Source organism: Rissa tridactyla, chromosome 1, assembly GCF_028500815.1.
Source record: "Rissa tridactyla isolate bRisTri1 chromosome 1, bRisTri1.patW.cur.20221130, whole genome shotgun sequence".
Lineage (NCBI taxonomy): Eukaryota > Metazoa > Chordata > Aves > Charadriiformes > Laridae > Rissa > Rissa tridactyla.
In genome coordinates, this window is record NC_071466.1 from 120528390 (window position 1) to 120542978 (window position 14589).

The following is a 14589-nucleotide window of genomic DNA, read 5'->3' on the forward strand; positions in this document are numbered from 1 at the left end:
TTGCAGCTGCCGTTCAGCTGCTCAACAGCCTCCTCTGAGCCCCACCGGGGATCAGCTCCACCCCCACCTGCTGACACGGCAAAGAAAAAAACCCAACAAAACACTGTGAGAATCTCGGGAATTACTCACGCAGATGTCTTACACACGTTTTCAGATAGCCCGTTCTCTGGGAGCAGCAGTCAGGAGAACAACCAGACCCCAGCTCGCCAACTGTAACTTGGCTTAGCAGCACTAAAATCTGAGGCTGCCGAAGTTCTCGTGCAGCTCCTCTTCCGAGCCCTTCGCCTGGAGACCTGCAAAGCCCTTCCATGAGAAAGACCGTCTTGCTCTCTGTCATCTCTTGCTGCAGTCGTCATGGCCTAGCAAAACAAAGTCACCACGTACCCTCTTTTTCTCTCTCTCAAAACCTCGCTTGTCCCCCAGCATTTCCCGACTCCTTCAGTAAGAGCAACCCCTGTGGAAATGGCCAGTTTGATTAACTGTACTTTCAATTAATGGCTGCTCACGCAGCTCCTGCGCCCCGAAACCGGCCTCTGAAATCCAGGCTGGAAAAGCGTGCAAAGATAAAGGCAGGAGTGCTATCATGTAGATAAATATTTGAGTTTCAGGCACTGACTAATGAAGACCAAGAACGTTTATGCAAACCTCATGCAAATTACCATCAAACTTGAAACATTTAAAATGTTTCAATCAGGATCCTGACAAAGAGCCAGTAGGCAAAATGGAGACCTCCTACCTATCAAACGTGAAAGGAAACCAGAAAAGCTTTTTGATACACGAGTTGTACCAACAGATACAGAACAAGAGTGGTCTAAAAAGTACAGTCCTCTGCGGCTGTAATTCTGCCAAGACCAGTAACATATAAGCAAATACATACAATAATTGAATTTTACTGTACCAATAAAACAGAAAAGTATGCCAAGTCACATTCCCCTAAATCTAGGGCTATATTCTACTTGTAGATGGTGCCATCAGTGTTGCTTAATGTGTCTGAAACCAGTAAGATTTGCAACACCTCAGAAGCAAAGAAAGGACTTAAATTAAACAGTTTGTTCACTAGCAGCAACACCAACACAAACAGATGAACTGCAACAAAACAGTAAAAATGCTACTGCAACCTGTATCTCTCCTGTATGCTATTGAAGAGACGGGTTGACTCTGGGAGAATAACTTCAGTACATTTTGAAAGGCAGGCTACTGTCTGTACAGGAACTGTACAGGAGTGACATCCTCTTAATAAAAAGCAATCCAAAACTAAGTGATTCCTGTCACCTAAGCAACTGCGCTTGCCACGGTAAGTGACCACTTGCATGCCTGGATGCCCTGTTAAACCACAAACTGTATCTCATTTCTGCAAAATCCATGGTATCTCCACAACTCCAGTATAACCTCAGTCCACAATTCTCTTAAGCTAACACATTTCCTTTAAGCCTAAGTTACCTTATTTCAAGCTTGGGTTTTCTAAGCATGTCCTTGCATTCTGGAAAGCAAAGGAAGATGACACAGTGTATGCCCAATCGTTCCCTGATACTTTCGGGGAGTGGAGGATGGCTGAAATGTCTTAAAATTAGCAAGTCAATATTCAGAAATACCACCACCACCATTAAAATCCTCTGAGCCTAGCGAACAGAAAAGACTGGCCATTACTGTGACTTTTGCTCTTCAGTTTCACGTGTCCACAACTTCCTGGAGCAAGCACAAATTCTGAGTCTTCACTATTATTATATAGTAATTTAGAAATTAACAAGCAAACATATTCTCCACGTTTGTTGTATTAGGACAGACTTAGCAAAAGCTTGCTAGATTTTATGGAGATCAAAGTTTTGGGCAGCCTGACTTTTAGGATAAAAAAATATGTAGATTAGAAGATCATGTGAATTAATGCTGTTGGGATGTAGTACTCTTTGGGAAGCTTTTTTAAGACTGTATTTCTCTTCGTGATAAATTTTAGGACATTGCTTTTTTGCAGTAGCAAATGCAAACATGGTGGAAGACTGACTAAGCATCGGATTGAGGTCTGCGTAATCTACTACCTTCTGAAGAAAATTTTTACATGTATGTAAACACTTCACAATCCTGAGTCCCCTACTCTTTCTCAGTCCTTCAGTCCATTATTTAGTTGCTTATCAGTGAATAATTATTTCAGTAGCACCTTACTCAGGCTCACCTGGCTTTTTTGGTCTTCACAGCTTAACCCACATACTTGGCTTGATGCAAGGACTTCATTTCTTGTTACTCATTCTCACTCAACTTTTCCCCCTCTCAGTCTTTCTACTAGCCCCAAGAAGAGAATCTGAAGTGCTCTTAAATTCATATTCGCTGGGAAGTATACACAGATTGCTAACCATTCCATGGTCCATTTTCCTAAAATCTTCTGGAAAGCACAGATTTTGCTACCATAGAGCAGTTGCCAGAGCAATCCCACGTAAGAATATACAGCTTATGTGAACAGTAGGGGGAGAAAACAGAAAAAAACCCAAACACCCACCTCCAAAAACCCTCACAAAACCAACCAAACAAGAAAGAGATTCTTCTGTCCCAAGACAAACATGTCTCAAATTATACTCACTTCTGAAATGTAGTTCCTCACTCCATTTACAGATGCATCTATTGAAATACTGTGGGTTATCTTCTGCTCAAAATAGTAAATAAGTTGAATGAATTCCAGAAGCTAGGAAGCTGACAGTAAGGCAAAGTTAGTGGGTGGCATCCTGAAGTTACAAGTACTAACCCTTCAACTAAAATACTGGAATATCTTAGTGGAAAAACTACTGTTTGAATGTTATTTAAAGAAAAAAAAAAACAACAACCTATGCTGCTTGCTTTGATACTGTCCATTAATCTTTTCTAATGCGACATTATATGCAAAAATAACTGTTCTCAGGACATATACTGGTTTCTTCTGGAGAAGAAAATTGTAACGAGACCACTTGTGGCAACCTAATTTTAAAAGTCATCTACAATAGCAAAACTGAGAAATCCATTTTTAAGTGACAGATAGGCCTCCAGAGGATAGAGTTACGGTTCTTTGGGTTTCAAGGAAAGAATAATCACTGCAACCTTTACAAAGCTCATACAGAATTCACAGCCCAGAAGCTGAGAGATAACACGGGTTTAAAGCCTGTTGCACAGGAGCTTCCACAGCCCCACTGGTAGCGTGGGTGTGGGCTGACTGGTGTGCCCCAGGATCACCAGTTACACTTGCCTCGTCGGCCCCTCTGCGGGCACTTTGCTGCTCCCATCTTGATCCTTGTAACCAGGGCTCCCGAGAGGGCCATTAGAAAGCTGGCATCAGCTGTCTGTTGCAGGTAAATCTTCTAAAGCTTTCTAATTCTCCATGAGGGCTGTGGAATTGAAATAGAAATCTCACAAGATTATCAAATAGCTTTGAAATCGCAGTGCTTTTGTCTCACCTCAGTATCAGCGTCCCTCGCTTACTGTGCATTATTCATATGGAGACACCACATCACAGATGTGAAACTAAACCTAATGGATATCAAATATACCTACCTTTAATAAGACAATTATAGTTATCACTTTCTATTTAAAACCTTTGAATCTCTGTGTAAGGTCCTTCTGTGAATTCTATGTTTTGACTAAAAAGGAAGAAAACAATGAGAATGACTCACTTTGAAGCACTGATTACCTTTTACACTAATTCAGCTCATGAAAATTATTATTCCTATCTTAGAAGGTACATTTAATTTACCTTTAAAAATTTTTATCTAAAATCTATTTAGTGGGGCACATAGATAATGCAAAATGTTCTGCTCATGTAGCGTATTTCTGTTTACTTACCGCTCGTGTATTTAAGTACAAATACTCTTAGCTGAATGCACTGATACATTTTGAAAGTGACCTTATTGTCAACGAAAAGCATCAGAACTTGACGAAATCTTCTAATTTGTGCAATAATTATTACCTCTCAACTTACAACTGTGCAACTTACCACCTCTCAAATACTACGTGCACCATCAAAGCACTTTAAGTGTATACATATATACATAACTTAGTGCCAATCTGTCAATATATTCTAAATGTGATCACATTGCAGTTGTAAAAATACACAAAGATTCTGTCTATAAGGTCTCTATTTCATACATTTTAGCAATGTAAATGAGACTTGCAGCCATTAAGCATTTATGACTATACTTGCTTCCAAAAATTGTAATTTATGATAATATGGGAAACATGTTGATGCTGGTGCATTAGTTTTATTCTATACATAAATGTTATCATGAGCAAATAAAAAGTTAAGGTACTATAAATTACTGAAAAAATTACTGTAGTAAATAATTACATATTAATAAACAAAACCGTATGAAACATTTTTTAGTACTTTGGTAATATATTGGTAAAATTTATTTTAAAAGCAGAAACAAAACTGATACATGTGTTCACATACACAACACGCATAACACATATTTCACATATAAGTATCAACATCTTCCATTTCCATTTCTCAAATTTTGTTTCCACAGCAGTATTCAGCTTTATTTTTAATAAAGACTTCCATTAATTTATTTTAGATTTATTTTAGATTTAGATTAGGGTAATACTTTTCTAGAAACTGAAGCTGTAAAAAAATAAGCTTGCAAATTTAGAGCCTTTAAGCCAAAAAATATAAGTGGTAACATAGCTAAAGATAGTAAGATTGAGATTGCACAAGTAAGCTTTTATGCAGCCCCCCTCTCCACTTCATATTGTGTGTGTTTGAAGTGAAAATGACTAAATCCTGAGAATAATCAAACTGAACCACGTTACACAATTAGAACACAACAAAAGTATTCTTATGCTCGCAGTCACATACAAATTGTTTCATCCTTACACTAAACTAGCAAACTTGGAATATGCCTCTCCACCCATTCCAAACTTAATATTCCTAAAACTGATTATTTTCTTCCCCCACTCAAACGTACTCTTTAAAAATCTTAGTTAATAATTTAATTTCAATTAATATGGTAGATATTTATTTGTGTAACTCATGGCTCTAAGGGGTATACGGTAAAGATTTCTAATGTCAAAATGCTGAATATATACCTTGCATTGTTTTAAACATCTACTAAAATCTTTTGGTAGTAACATGTTATGGAAGACTGAGAGCGTAATAGAAAATAATCAAGTAATGTTTCTTCAAAAAACCTTTGAATGGGAGTTTCATCCTTCCTGTAACTAAATGGCATTACCTTTGCATAATATACCAATGGTTGTTTCCAATATAAGAGGAAGAATAGCACATACAGAACATTTAAATAGAGATTTATCCAACTGTAACCCTTGTTGTTTATGTATCACTTGTATGTGATTTTTTTTTTAATGTAAAATTAACACATGACATGAAAATATTATGTAAGTCCTTAATAATTTAGAGTTTCTTTTGCTTTCAAGGTGGTGTTTTAGTATTATCAAGATTAAAAAGTGCTGGAGCTTATACGCATACTGGGTGATTCAGTTTTCCATCAGAATTGAGGACTGAATTAGTGCAAAACTTTCACTATGTGCAATTTTCTTGTACGATGTAGTAGACAATACAATATTCAGCTCTATTTTTCCAACTGCATTTTTTTACCTATGCCAAAATCAGTTAACAAAACAAAGAAAACAACACTTAAGAAAACTTTCAGACAATTCAAACGGAATAATTTTGTATAAAATGTATTTATTTTAAACTTCCCTTTCTACCTTCCTCCCCCTTCAGATTGCCAGAAATACAAAATATGCATCTGGTAATGTAATCTCTAATAAGTGGTATTGCTACTGTAAGAGAAACATAAGAGTCAAACATACTCTGCTTGTATGCATTTGACTATCAGCTTTCTAACGCTTTCTAGGTATCATTTTATTGGTAGTAGGTACGTGTGTCCACTAAAACTTTAAAATAATTTTATAAAAAGTTAGAAAAATATATTCAATATTTGTTGCATAACCTTCCTACATTCACTCTATCATACATGAATCTTATAAAATGCTTTAGAATCATTTATTTATTAGCTGCAAAAATACCAACGATGTGCGGCACCTGGAGAAAGGTCTTAGTGAGAACATACAATCCAGTATTATGTGATCTTGATGGTATTTTTCTTCAGGTTTACAGCTACGAATTTTCACAAGTAAACCCAATAAATATTCCATACCACGTTCACATGAGCATCCATAGACACATAGACCTTTCTTCATTTCATGCTAAATCCTGAAGAAGAGCTGGTGATGTGAAAAGTAAATGACGAAGTCTCATCAACTAAGTACGATAAAATGAACTCCATGTTTATTTGCCACCAAGTTATTTTGCAACAAGCTGACAGACTGCCATTTTAAAAATTTTCCTTCAAGAGCAAAAAATGTTTCTGATTGATAGATTTTTTTTAAAATGCTATTTGTGATCCAGTTAAGCAATGACATCATGGGTATCGCCGTTGGGTCTTTGGCGTATAGTCAGCGGGGGCAGAGGCTTTCCGTAGAAATCTGCATAGAGAAACGTGAGAGAAGCAAACCCACATTAATCTGTTATTTACCATCTCCCTTGCTTAAAGGCTGTTTAAATAAGGTAAAACCTTGCTTCCGTGATGAAAGCTAGGTAGCCTACAAGTTTAGAGCTAATTCCTACAAGCAACTTTCAGATATAGTGTTAATTGTGTGGAGGTGTATTGGCCGAAATAGGGTTTAATTACATTTTGTTATATATGCGTCAGCATTTGCAAGATCAAGCCCAGAGATAACCTGTAAACATCCCTAAAAAAAGGAAGGGCATCCAAAGTGTACAAATTAACAATCGAAAAAAAATGAAGTATTAAAATTTGAATGTTACTGTACTCAAATCTGCATTACAACAAAGTTTTAAGTGACAGTAACGCCATGCAGCATCCAAAATTTTGGGACCATTTATGCATGGCATCTATATTGAAAGCCATGCTAATTTTCTAAAATAACTACATTAAGAATTTTTAGATAAAAGCGCAATATTTCCTTTTGTCAATAAAGGAGTTTAAAGTAGTAAAATTCTCTAAGACAAAGTTATTGAGTACACCAGAGGAGAATAACAAGTATCCTCAAACATTTGTAACTGATATAAAAAAAAACCCCAAACCATGCAGACTGGTACATGCAAAGCATTTCACAAGCAAAATAATATCATGAAAGATGGTAAGAGGAAATAGGTAGATATCAAGAAAAAATAAAAGCAGCTTTTTGAAGCATTCAAATCTCAGTTTTGTTTATACAATTTCCTCCGCAACAAAGCCTCGATGGCTTGCCAACACAAAATTCAACTTTAATAATTCGTAATTTTCCAAGAAAATTAATTCCACTTGTTCTACATAGGCAATAACTTGCGTTAAAATTGTATTCCCAAGCTAAAATTAACAAAAGCAAGCAAGTTGGGTTCCATTACTCTAAGAATATGTTTATATGTCTGTAGGTTCAAGGTGTTAGTTATCCTTACATTTAATCAGCAAAATAATAACGCTTTTATATTATTGTTGTAAATCATTTGATTTTAATAGAGCTAATTCAGTGTTACAGCGGCATGTGAAAAGCAACAAAACTGTAACAAATGATTATAGGGTAAATGAAAACCTGTACAATGGATGTTTTTATTAGTCAGTTTCTTGAGGTCTGGCAAACAATTTTAGGACTGCCAGGCAATTTTACCTCCTATAATGGGAGAGATTTATCGTTCTTGCAAATGTATCCTCCAGTGACAATAAATAGGCACTCATACCTAGTGTTGTGCTAGAATCATTAGCATGACTGGAAAAATTGCAGTCTTTAGTGAAAATAAGTGTATAATTAAAGATTTATATAATTGACTCTACTGCCTGTTAACTCTGCCTAAACATCCAACGTAATGTTCTCTGCTCAGAAAGACAGAAAAATGACTCAATATATATACTAAATAGCCTGCTCACCAACACTTAAATTTTTCAGTTTGCACATCAAATCATTAAGACAGATTTATGTCTCTGAGAGCACCTCGCATTAAAAACCAGACCTTTGGAGGTTGTTTCAGCTCACACTACACTAGTTTTATATATTTCAGCAGCAAGGTCTACACCACTTACCTGTGACACTTCAAAAAAAAAAAAGGAATAACTGCTATCCTAACTCACAAAGATCTGTACTAGAATGCATGGAAATACTAAGAAACACCCGTTCCTGTGTTTTTTTCATGGACTTGCAGAAATCAACGCTACAAAAAGTCACACCTGTTTTGAAGCTTAAGGGGGCTTCTTGACTAATGTTGAGGAGCTATCAAATGTTTTATTGTTACAGTCTTGGACAAAGACTTTGGAGAGTACTCCTGAAAATAATGTCTATGCATAACCAAGGCTCCTTAAACTTTTAAAAGCAGACTGTTAAATACTTTTTTTCTTTCCTTCCTCTTACGGACACTAACAATTTTACCTGGAGTCTCGACAACAGCATCTACTGGACACCCTACAGGAACTGAGGTTTTACAGCCTGGTCTACATGCAGGTAGGTGCTCATTTGCCCCATATACAAAGGCTTTTCAGCCACTTGGCCAATAACAGAAAATTGTTCAACAGAATCACTATAGAAAACAATTCACCTCAGAGAATTCAAAAATCCCACAGAAAAGAAAGCCTTACTAAAGGAAATGAAAAAAAAATAACAAACAAAACTTTAAGCTTTCACTGCAAATCGTGCTTTCAAGACATTTATACCAATTAATCATGAAACCAATAAGGAAACCAGGCCATTTTATTTCACAAAGGTTGAATGCCTGAAAAACTTTTAAAACCACCTTTCCAGTGAATTATGGGCAAAGCTGGACACCCTCACCACCCCCCAATAATGTGAACTGATTTCTTTGCGGAAGGGACAACCAAAAAGAAGCTGGTTTTCAGAAAGATGCAATTCTGGGAATATTTTAAAAAATGGATCAAAGGTAGGCTCCACTGGTCTTAGGAAAACTCGAATGAGTTTCCAAGCAGGAGCAGGCTCTCTGTCTGCAAAATATATAAAAAGTAACTGAAAAACACTGTTGTGTGACAGAAAACAGGCAAGGAGAGATGGCAAGCTAAAATCAGTGCAAGCTGGACTTGGTACTGTTAGGTTAACGGTTGAACTCAATGATCTTAAGGGTTCTTTCCAAGCTAAATGATTCTATGTCTCTCAAATGATCTGAGTAAAAAAACAACTGCTTTAAGCAAAATAAGTAATTCACGCTCTTGGATATCAGGACCTAACTAAAGGTTTCACAATGCTGGACCGTGAGTTTGAAGAGCTTTTTTAATTTATAAATAGTGCTTTCCTAATATATGTTTTCTTGCTTTCTCAGATTTTCTATATCTGTGTGAATCTTGTGAGTGTCTCAAAATTCCTGAAAAAAAAAGTATCTCAGAAAAGAGCAGGCAAGGTCTTACATTCAGCTGCAAAGTTCTGAGCACTCCAAGTTTCCTCTGATCTCAATGGTTACAACTCTGGTCTAGAGATCATTCCCCTACCAACATCTTTTCCATTGTTAGATTCCAAAACACTTTAATGATTATTCTTATGTTACAAATGGACTAAATTAATACAGATCTCAGGTTATTAACTTACACAGCTGTGAGTAGGGAACCTAGCTTAAGCAGTTTCTTCCCTCTTTGTCCCACCCATGCTCTTGCTACAAAATGCAACACCTCCCTTAGGCACAGGTAAAAATTGAGTAACACCCCTTCCCTTTCTTCCCCTCCCTACCTCTTCATCAGGCTTTTCTTTCTTGCCGCCTTCTCTCTATATGCCTTTAAAAAAAAAGAGCAAGATGGTTTTATGATTAAGACTACAAATTACATTTTTGCACATGCTCCTGTGAAAAATAAATGTCTGGTCTCTAGAGAACTTAATTCCTCTTTAGGCATCTTTTAGGATTCTTTGGCGGAGAAGCTCCAATGTTCTGTTGCGTCAGAACCTCAGCAGGTATGTCCGCATGGCGCTGTATTACATGACAGTAGTACAATCAGTTCAAGTCAGGGTTAAGCTCAAGGATCACTACAGCCACACTGAGCTCCTTTCTCTGTAAGTTTCTCAATTAACGTTCTTCTTGTTCAATCTGTTTAAGTGTTCCCATTGCTTTAGTTTGGTCATCCTCATCTCATATTACTCCATCTTCACTCGGCTTTTCAAAATTTGAAAAATAGAAATGTAATGTAAATGAAGACATTATCATTTAAAACTGAAAAAAGATGCAGTATGAGCATATGAAAATCTTCCACGATCTTCCAAAAATTAGAAAATAGTCATTATTGAAGAGAGAAATCAAGAATCTACCTACTACACCATGACATTTCCAGTTATTAAACTTATTTATCCTATCAGTTTATGAACTTTCAGGCACAGTGGCTCTTCAGGTAAAGTAGCAGATCCCAAGCTTTATCACTGACGCCTCTCCTTGCAGGCAGCTTAGCACAGAACCAGCCTGGATGTGGAAGAGTCACTATGGATCCCAAATTAATAAGCCCTGCCAGATCTCTGCAGTCCTACTTAGGTGTTTCCGCAGTATCTTCTCTGCTGAGTACCTCAGACTTCTTGCAGTACCCAAACCCAGCTTCCGTCCCCTTTGCATCAGATAATGATGAACTGTCTACATGCAATATGTGTTTGAACTCTTAAAGTAAGTGGTCCTGTTACTCTCTGTTATATGACACATAATATGTAGGTGCATGCTGCTGTGCAAATAACTTCAGATCAATAATAGCTTCTGATATGCCGTGCCACTTTAAACTTTGTAAGGGAATCTGAGAGACCACGTTCTTTTTGGTAAAAAAATAAATAAGACTTGAAAAATCAAAAAGATGCTTTCTGCTAAGCAAAAGAGTTAGCTTTTGGTCAATAAAAATTAGCATGAAGAAATTAAAAAAAGATGAAGAATGAAATGAATGTAGAAGTGAATGAACAATGGAGAATGCTTTTAAAAAGTACAAACCCCAAAATATTTTCAATTACCAGCATGATGTGTTTCACCAAGAGGCTCAAGTTTTCGAAGTCTATTAAGTTTGGGAGTTCCCCAGCCAACTAAAGAAAAACAAAGAGAGTCAAAACATGCCACAACTGCACCTGATTCTGATGAAATGTAGGGAAGCCAGTTCTCTGGGAGAAATCAAAGCATTTAGAAATGCCAAAAGTATGTAATATATTGTATATATGGTAAATAATGATGAAATACTTTAAACTGATTTATCCTTAAAAATATTGATATTTTTAATCACTTTTCATCAGTGAGCAGTCAAGTCTCTGACTCTTTTTTTTTTTTTTTTGAAAACAATAACATCTTCCCCTACACAGATTGGATCAAATCAATACTGCTGAAAGTTCATACCATGAAGTGTGAAACTGCATCAAGAATTTCCTGAAGGGTAAGGTTTAGTAGCATATCTCTGTATAAAGACCATTCCAGTTTCATCATTCACAAATGAATACTTTAAAGGCCTAATAACCACAAATTGAGACATCGATTATTGTTTGTTAGGACACTTACCTGGTGGAAGAGACGGTGGTGGCGTAGGATTTTTGGGAACAGCATCTTCTGCATTAACAGGTTCTACTCTGTGGCCCCTTTTTAATTTTGGTTTCTTATTTTTTTTCTTACTGTTATCTATATCAAACAGAAATAAAACATTACATACCATACAGTTATATTCAGAGAATATATTAGATCATCTTTTAATACAATTGTTAGGGTGAGATGCATCAGCATTTTCAGTCCAAAGTTATACACAAAAGCATGTGAAATGTAAAATGTAAAATTTACACAACATTTTGCTATAGAAAATAAACGGTAAGCATAAAATATATGCAAACTCTATGTTTTAATAAAGAAATTCAACTTAGCTTGGTACTGATAGAAAGTGGACCACATATTCAATTATGATAAAAATTAACCTAGTTTCAGCTACAGTATCAATCACACCAACAAACACACACTTTTTTGAAACATATTTTCCAATACAATAACCTAATGGTGTATTTTTGTGTTTTCAATAGATTAAATTGATGTGCAGTATCATGAAAAATAATACAGAGAGAGGGAAGAGCTAGGTGAAAAATAACATTAAATGACACATTAAAAGGAAGCAGTTTTACCTGAGTCAAGGCATTCTGAGGCTTGCTCATTCCCTTCTTCATGCTGCAAAATCTGTGTAGTTGTAGAATTGCATGTTTCTAGTCTACTATCATTTGTATTTTGGCTACTGCTACTTGAGAAGTTCTGGGCATCCATTTGTTCTTGCTCTGTTTGCGATTTCAAGACAATTGTAGCCTTTTCAGTCTCCAACCTTTGCCGCTTCTTTTCCTTTTCCATTTGTTTTTCATTCTAACAAAAAGTGTAAGATTTTTTTTAAAACTTCTAATGCTGTAAACTGATTAATAAGACAGGAAGGTTATTTTAAAAATCAAAATATTCCTAACATATTTTTCTGTCACACATCTAGCATAGAAAGCATTTTCAAATTGTTGAAGAAATTAAATTTCCAATATCCTGCCCAGAGGAAGCTGGCGGGGGGGGTTGGTGGGGCAGAAGGAAGGATTAAGAGCAAAAGAAATGATCTTTAGGTTTATAGCCTGTTTTCTTGCTTTGTTTTTGGTCATATGGCAAAAAAAAAATGCAAGCTATATAAACAACATCAACAGTCCTGAGCAAAAGGTTAGAAAACTCCTAATTTCTTCCTCTTAACTTTTTTTTTTTAAATGTTTTAGTTAAAAATAAATAAGTACACACACACACAGAGTTTAAGTACCCAGAAAGTGCTACCATGATTTGGTCAAATACCAATTGTGTCATACAGACTCAATGAAACAGTAGATCACCATCTCTCCAATAATCACAACTATACCCTTCTCTTCTTACCCTGTATGTTATTATAAAGTGTATTATTGTTCCTGTAGCTGACTTTGCAAGATATATGGATATGCATGCTTTTGTCCTGGGGAGAAGCAAATTACTTACTGGAAAAGTCACTGAGAATTTATGTTTCTTGATATTATATTACCTATCTCAAGTCAACTGAATAAAAAGATATGGTATAATAAATAAGAACTACTTGAACTCAGAAACACAGGTTAAGGAAACTTTATATATTAATATGCTTTTCATATTTCAAAGCTAAGAAAACTTCTCAATTGTCTCAGGTTATACTCAGAAATCTAAATAATTGAAGTAGTCAGTGATATTTCATGTGACTCACTACATCACTAAAACATTTTACAAGAAACTAATAACCCTTGAATATTTTCCAACCCTGAATATCCAATAGTCTAATTAGGAAATGTGTTCAGTCATCTGTTTACAATACCCTTATTTTACTGTGGCTACAAAACTTTTTCTGCCTGAATCCGTAATAGGGGATTTTCTTAACATGAAAACATTGATTCACAGAATCACAGAAAGGCAGGGGTTGGAAGGGACCTCTGGAGATCATCTAGTCCAACCCCCCTGCCAGAGCAGGGTCACCTAGAGCAGGTTGCACAGGAACGCGTCCAGGCAGGTTTTGAGTGTCTCCAGAGACGGAGACTCCACCACCTCTCTGGGCAGCCTGTGCCAGTGCTCTGCCACCCTCAAAGTAAAGAAGCTCCTCCTCATGTTTAGGTGGAACTTCCTATGCTCAAGTTTGTGCCCATTGCCTCTTGTCCTGTCGCTGGGCACCACTGAAAAGATCCTGGCCCCATCCTCCTGACACCCACCCTTTAAGTATTTATAAGTGTTGATAAGGTCGCCTCTCAGTCTTCTCTTTTCCAGACTGAAAAGACCCAAATCCCTCAGCCTTTCTTCATACAAGAGATGTTACAGCCCACTAACCATCTTTGTAGCCCTTTGCTGTACCCTCAGAATGACAAGATTAATAAAGATAAATAATGTTGTGCAGACAGACTTAGAACAATTCTTTTAAATGAACCATTTTTCCCATTACCCCTCAGACATTTGTTAGCAGTAGGTCTAAATTAATCCAGACTTACATATATTCTCTTACCTCAGAGATTACAGCAGATATAGGCTGAAAGGGGTTTTCACAGTTGCCAGGCTCAGGGTCTTCCTCATCAGGTACACTTCTTCCTTCTTCTCTTTCCCTTTGTTATTGGGTTTATGTTGTTGTTTTAGTGTTTTGGGGGGGGTGGGTTGGGTTTTTTTGGGGGGAAGGAGTAGAAAGAGGGGGGATGAACAAAGAATTATGAAGAAGCCAAGCTATACGTTTTACATCATAGAGAACACTTATTAGGTCATCTAACTCATCCTCCAATTTATGCACGCTGATTTTTACAATGTGCTTCTGTATTTTGAAAAACATTCTACATAAATCAGAATGACAGATCAGAACATCAATAAAGCACAAGTATATATTATGTCAGAGGTAGAAACACATGCTGCTGTGTGCCAGAATGTTCAATCAGCACGTCAGGAAGTGGAAGCAGTTTCTGAGGACAGGATACGTGACTGAATACATCTATAACTGGAAGGTTTCGATTGTCCAACAGTATACTAAAATTTTCACGGTGGTAATCTTTTATAACTTGTTTCAAGGTATTCAATCATTTAAAAAAAAATGCGGTGGGAAACCAGACTATCTAAAACCTCTTATTCTATTTTTAATACACCTC

General features: G+C 36.4%; 1 protein-coding gene across 9 annotated transcripts in view; it reads right to left on the bottom strand.

Moving 5' to 3' along the window:
• Positions 1-4149: 4149 nt before the first annotated feature.
• Positions 4150-14589, bottom strand: part of ARL13B (ADP ribosylation factor like GTPase 13B) — a 47319-nt gene continuing 36879 nt past the window's right edge. For 3 of the 9 annotated variants that reach the window (XM_054199025.1, XM_054199015.1, XM_054199035.1), the window contains exons 7-11: positions 13965-14061; positions 12082-12310; positions 11477-11593; positions 10945-11013; positions 4191-6462 (exon numbers count right to left, since the gene is read on the bottom strand). In XM_054199025.1, the coding sequence (XP_054055000.1) occupies positions 6386-6462; positions 10945-11013; positions 11477-11593; positions 12082-12310; positions 13965-14061 (589 nt within the window). In that variant the 3' untranslated portion in view covers positions 4191-6385. Of the gene's footprint in view, positions 6463-9699; positions 9744-10924; positions 11014-11476; positions 11594-12081; positions 12311-13964; positions 14062-14589 lie in introns of all 9 variants that reach the window. The other 6 variants (XM_054199044.1, XM_054199055.1, XM_054199081.1 and 3 more) reach the window with 6 other exon arrangements.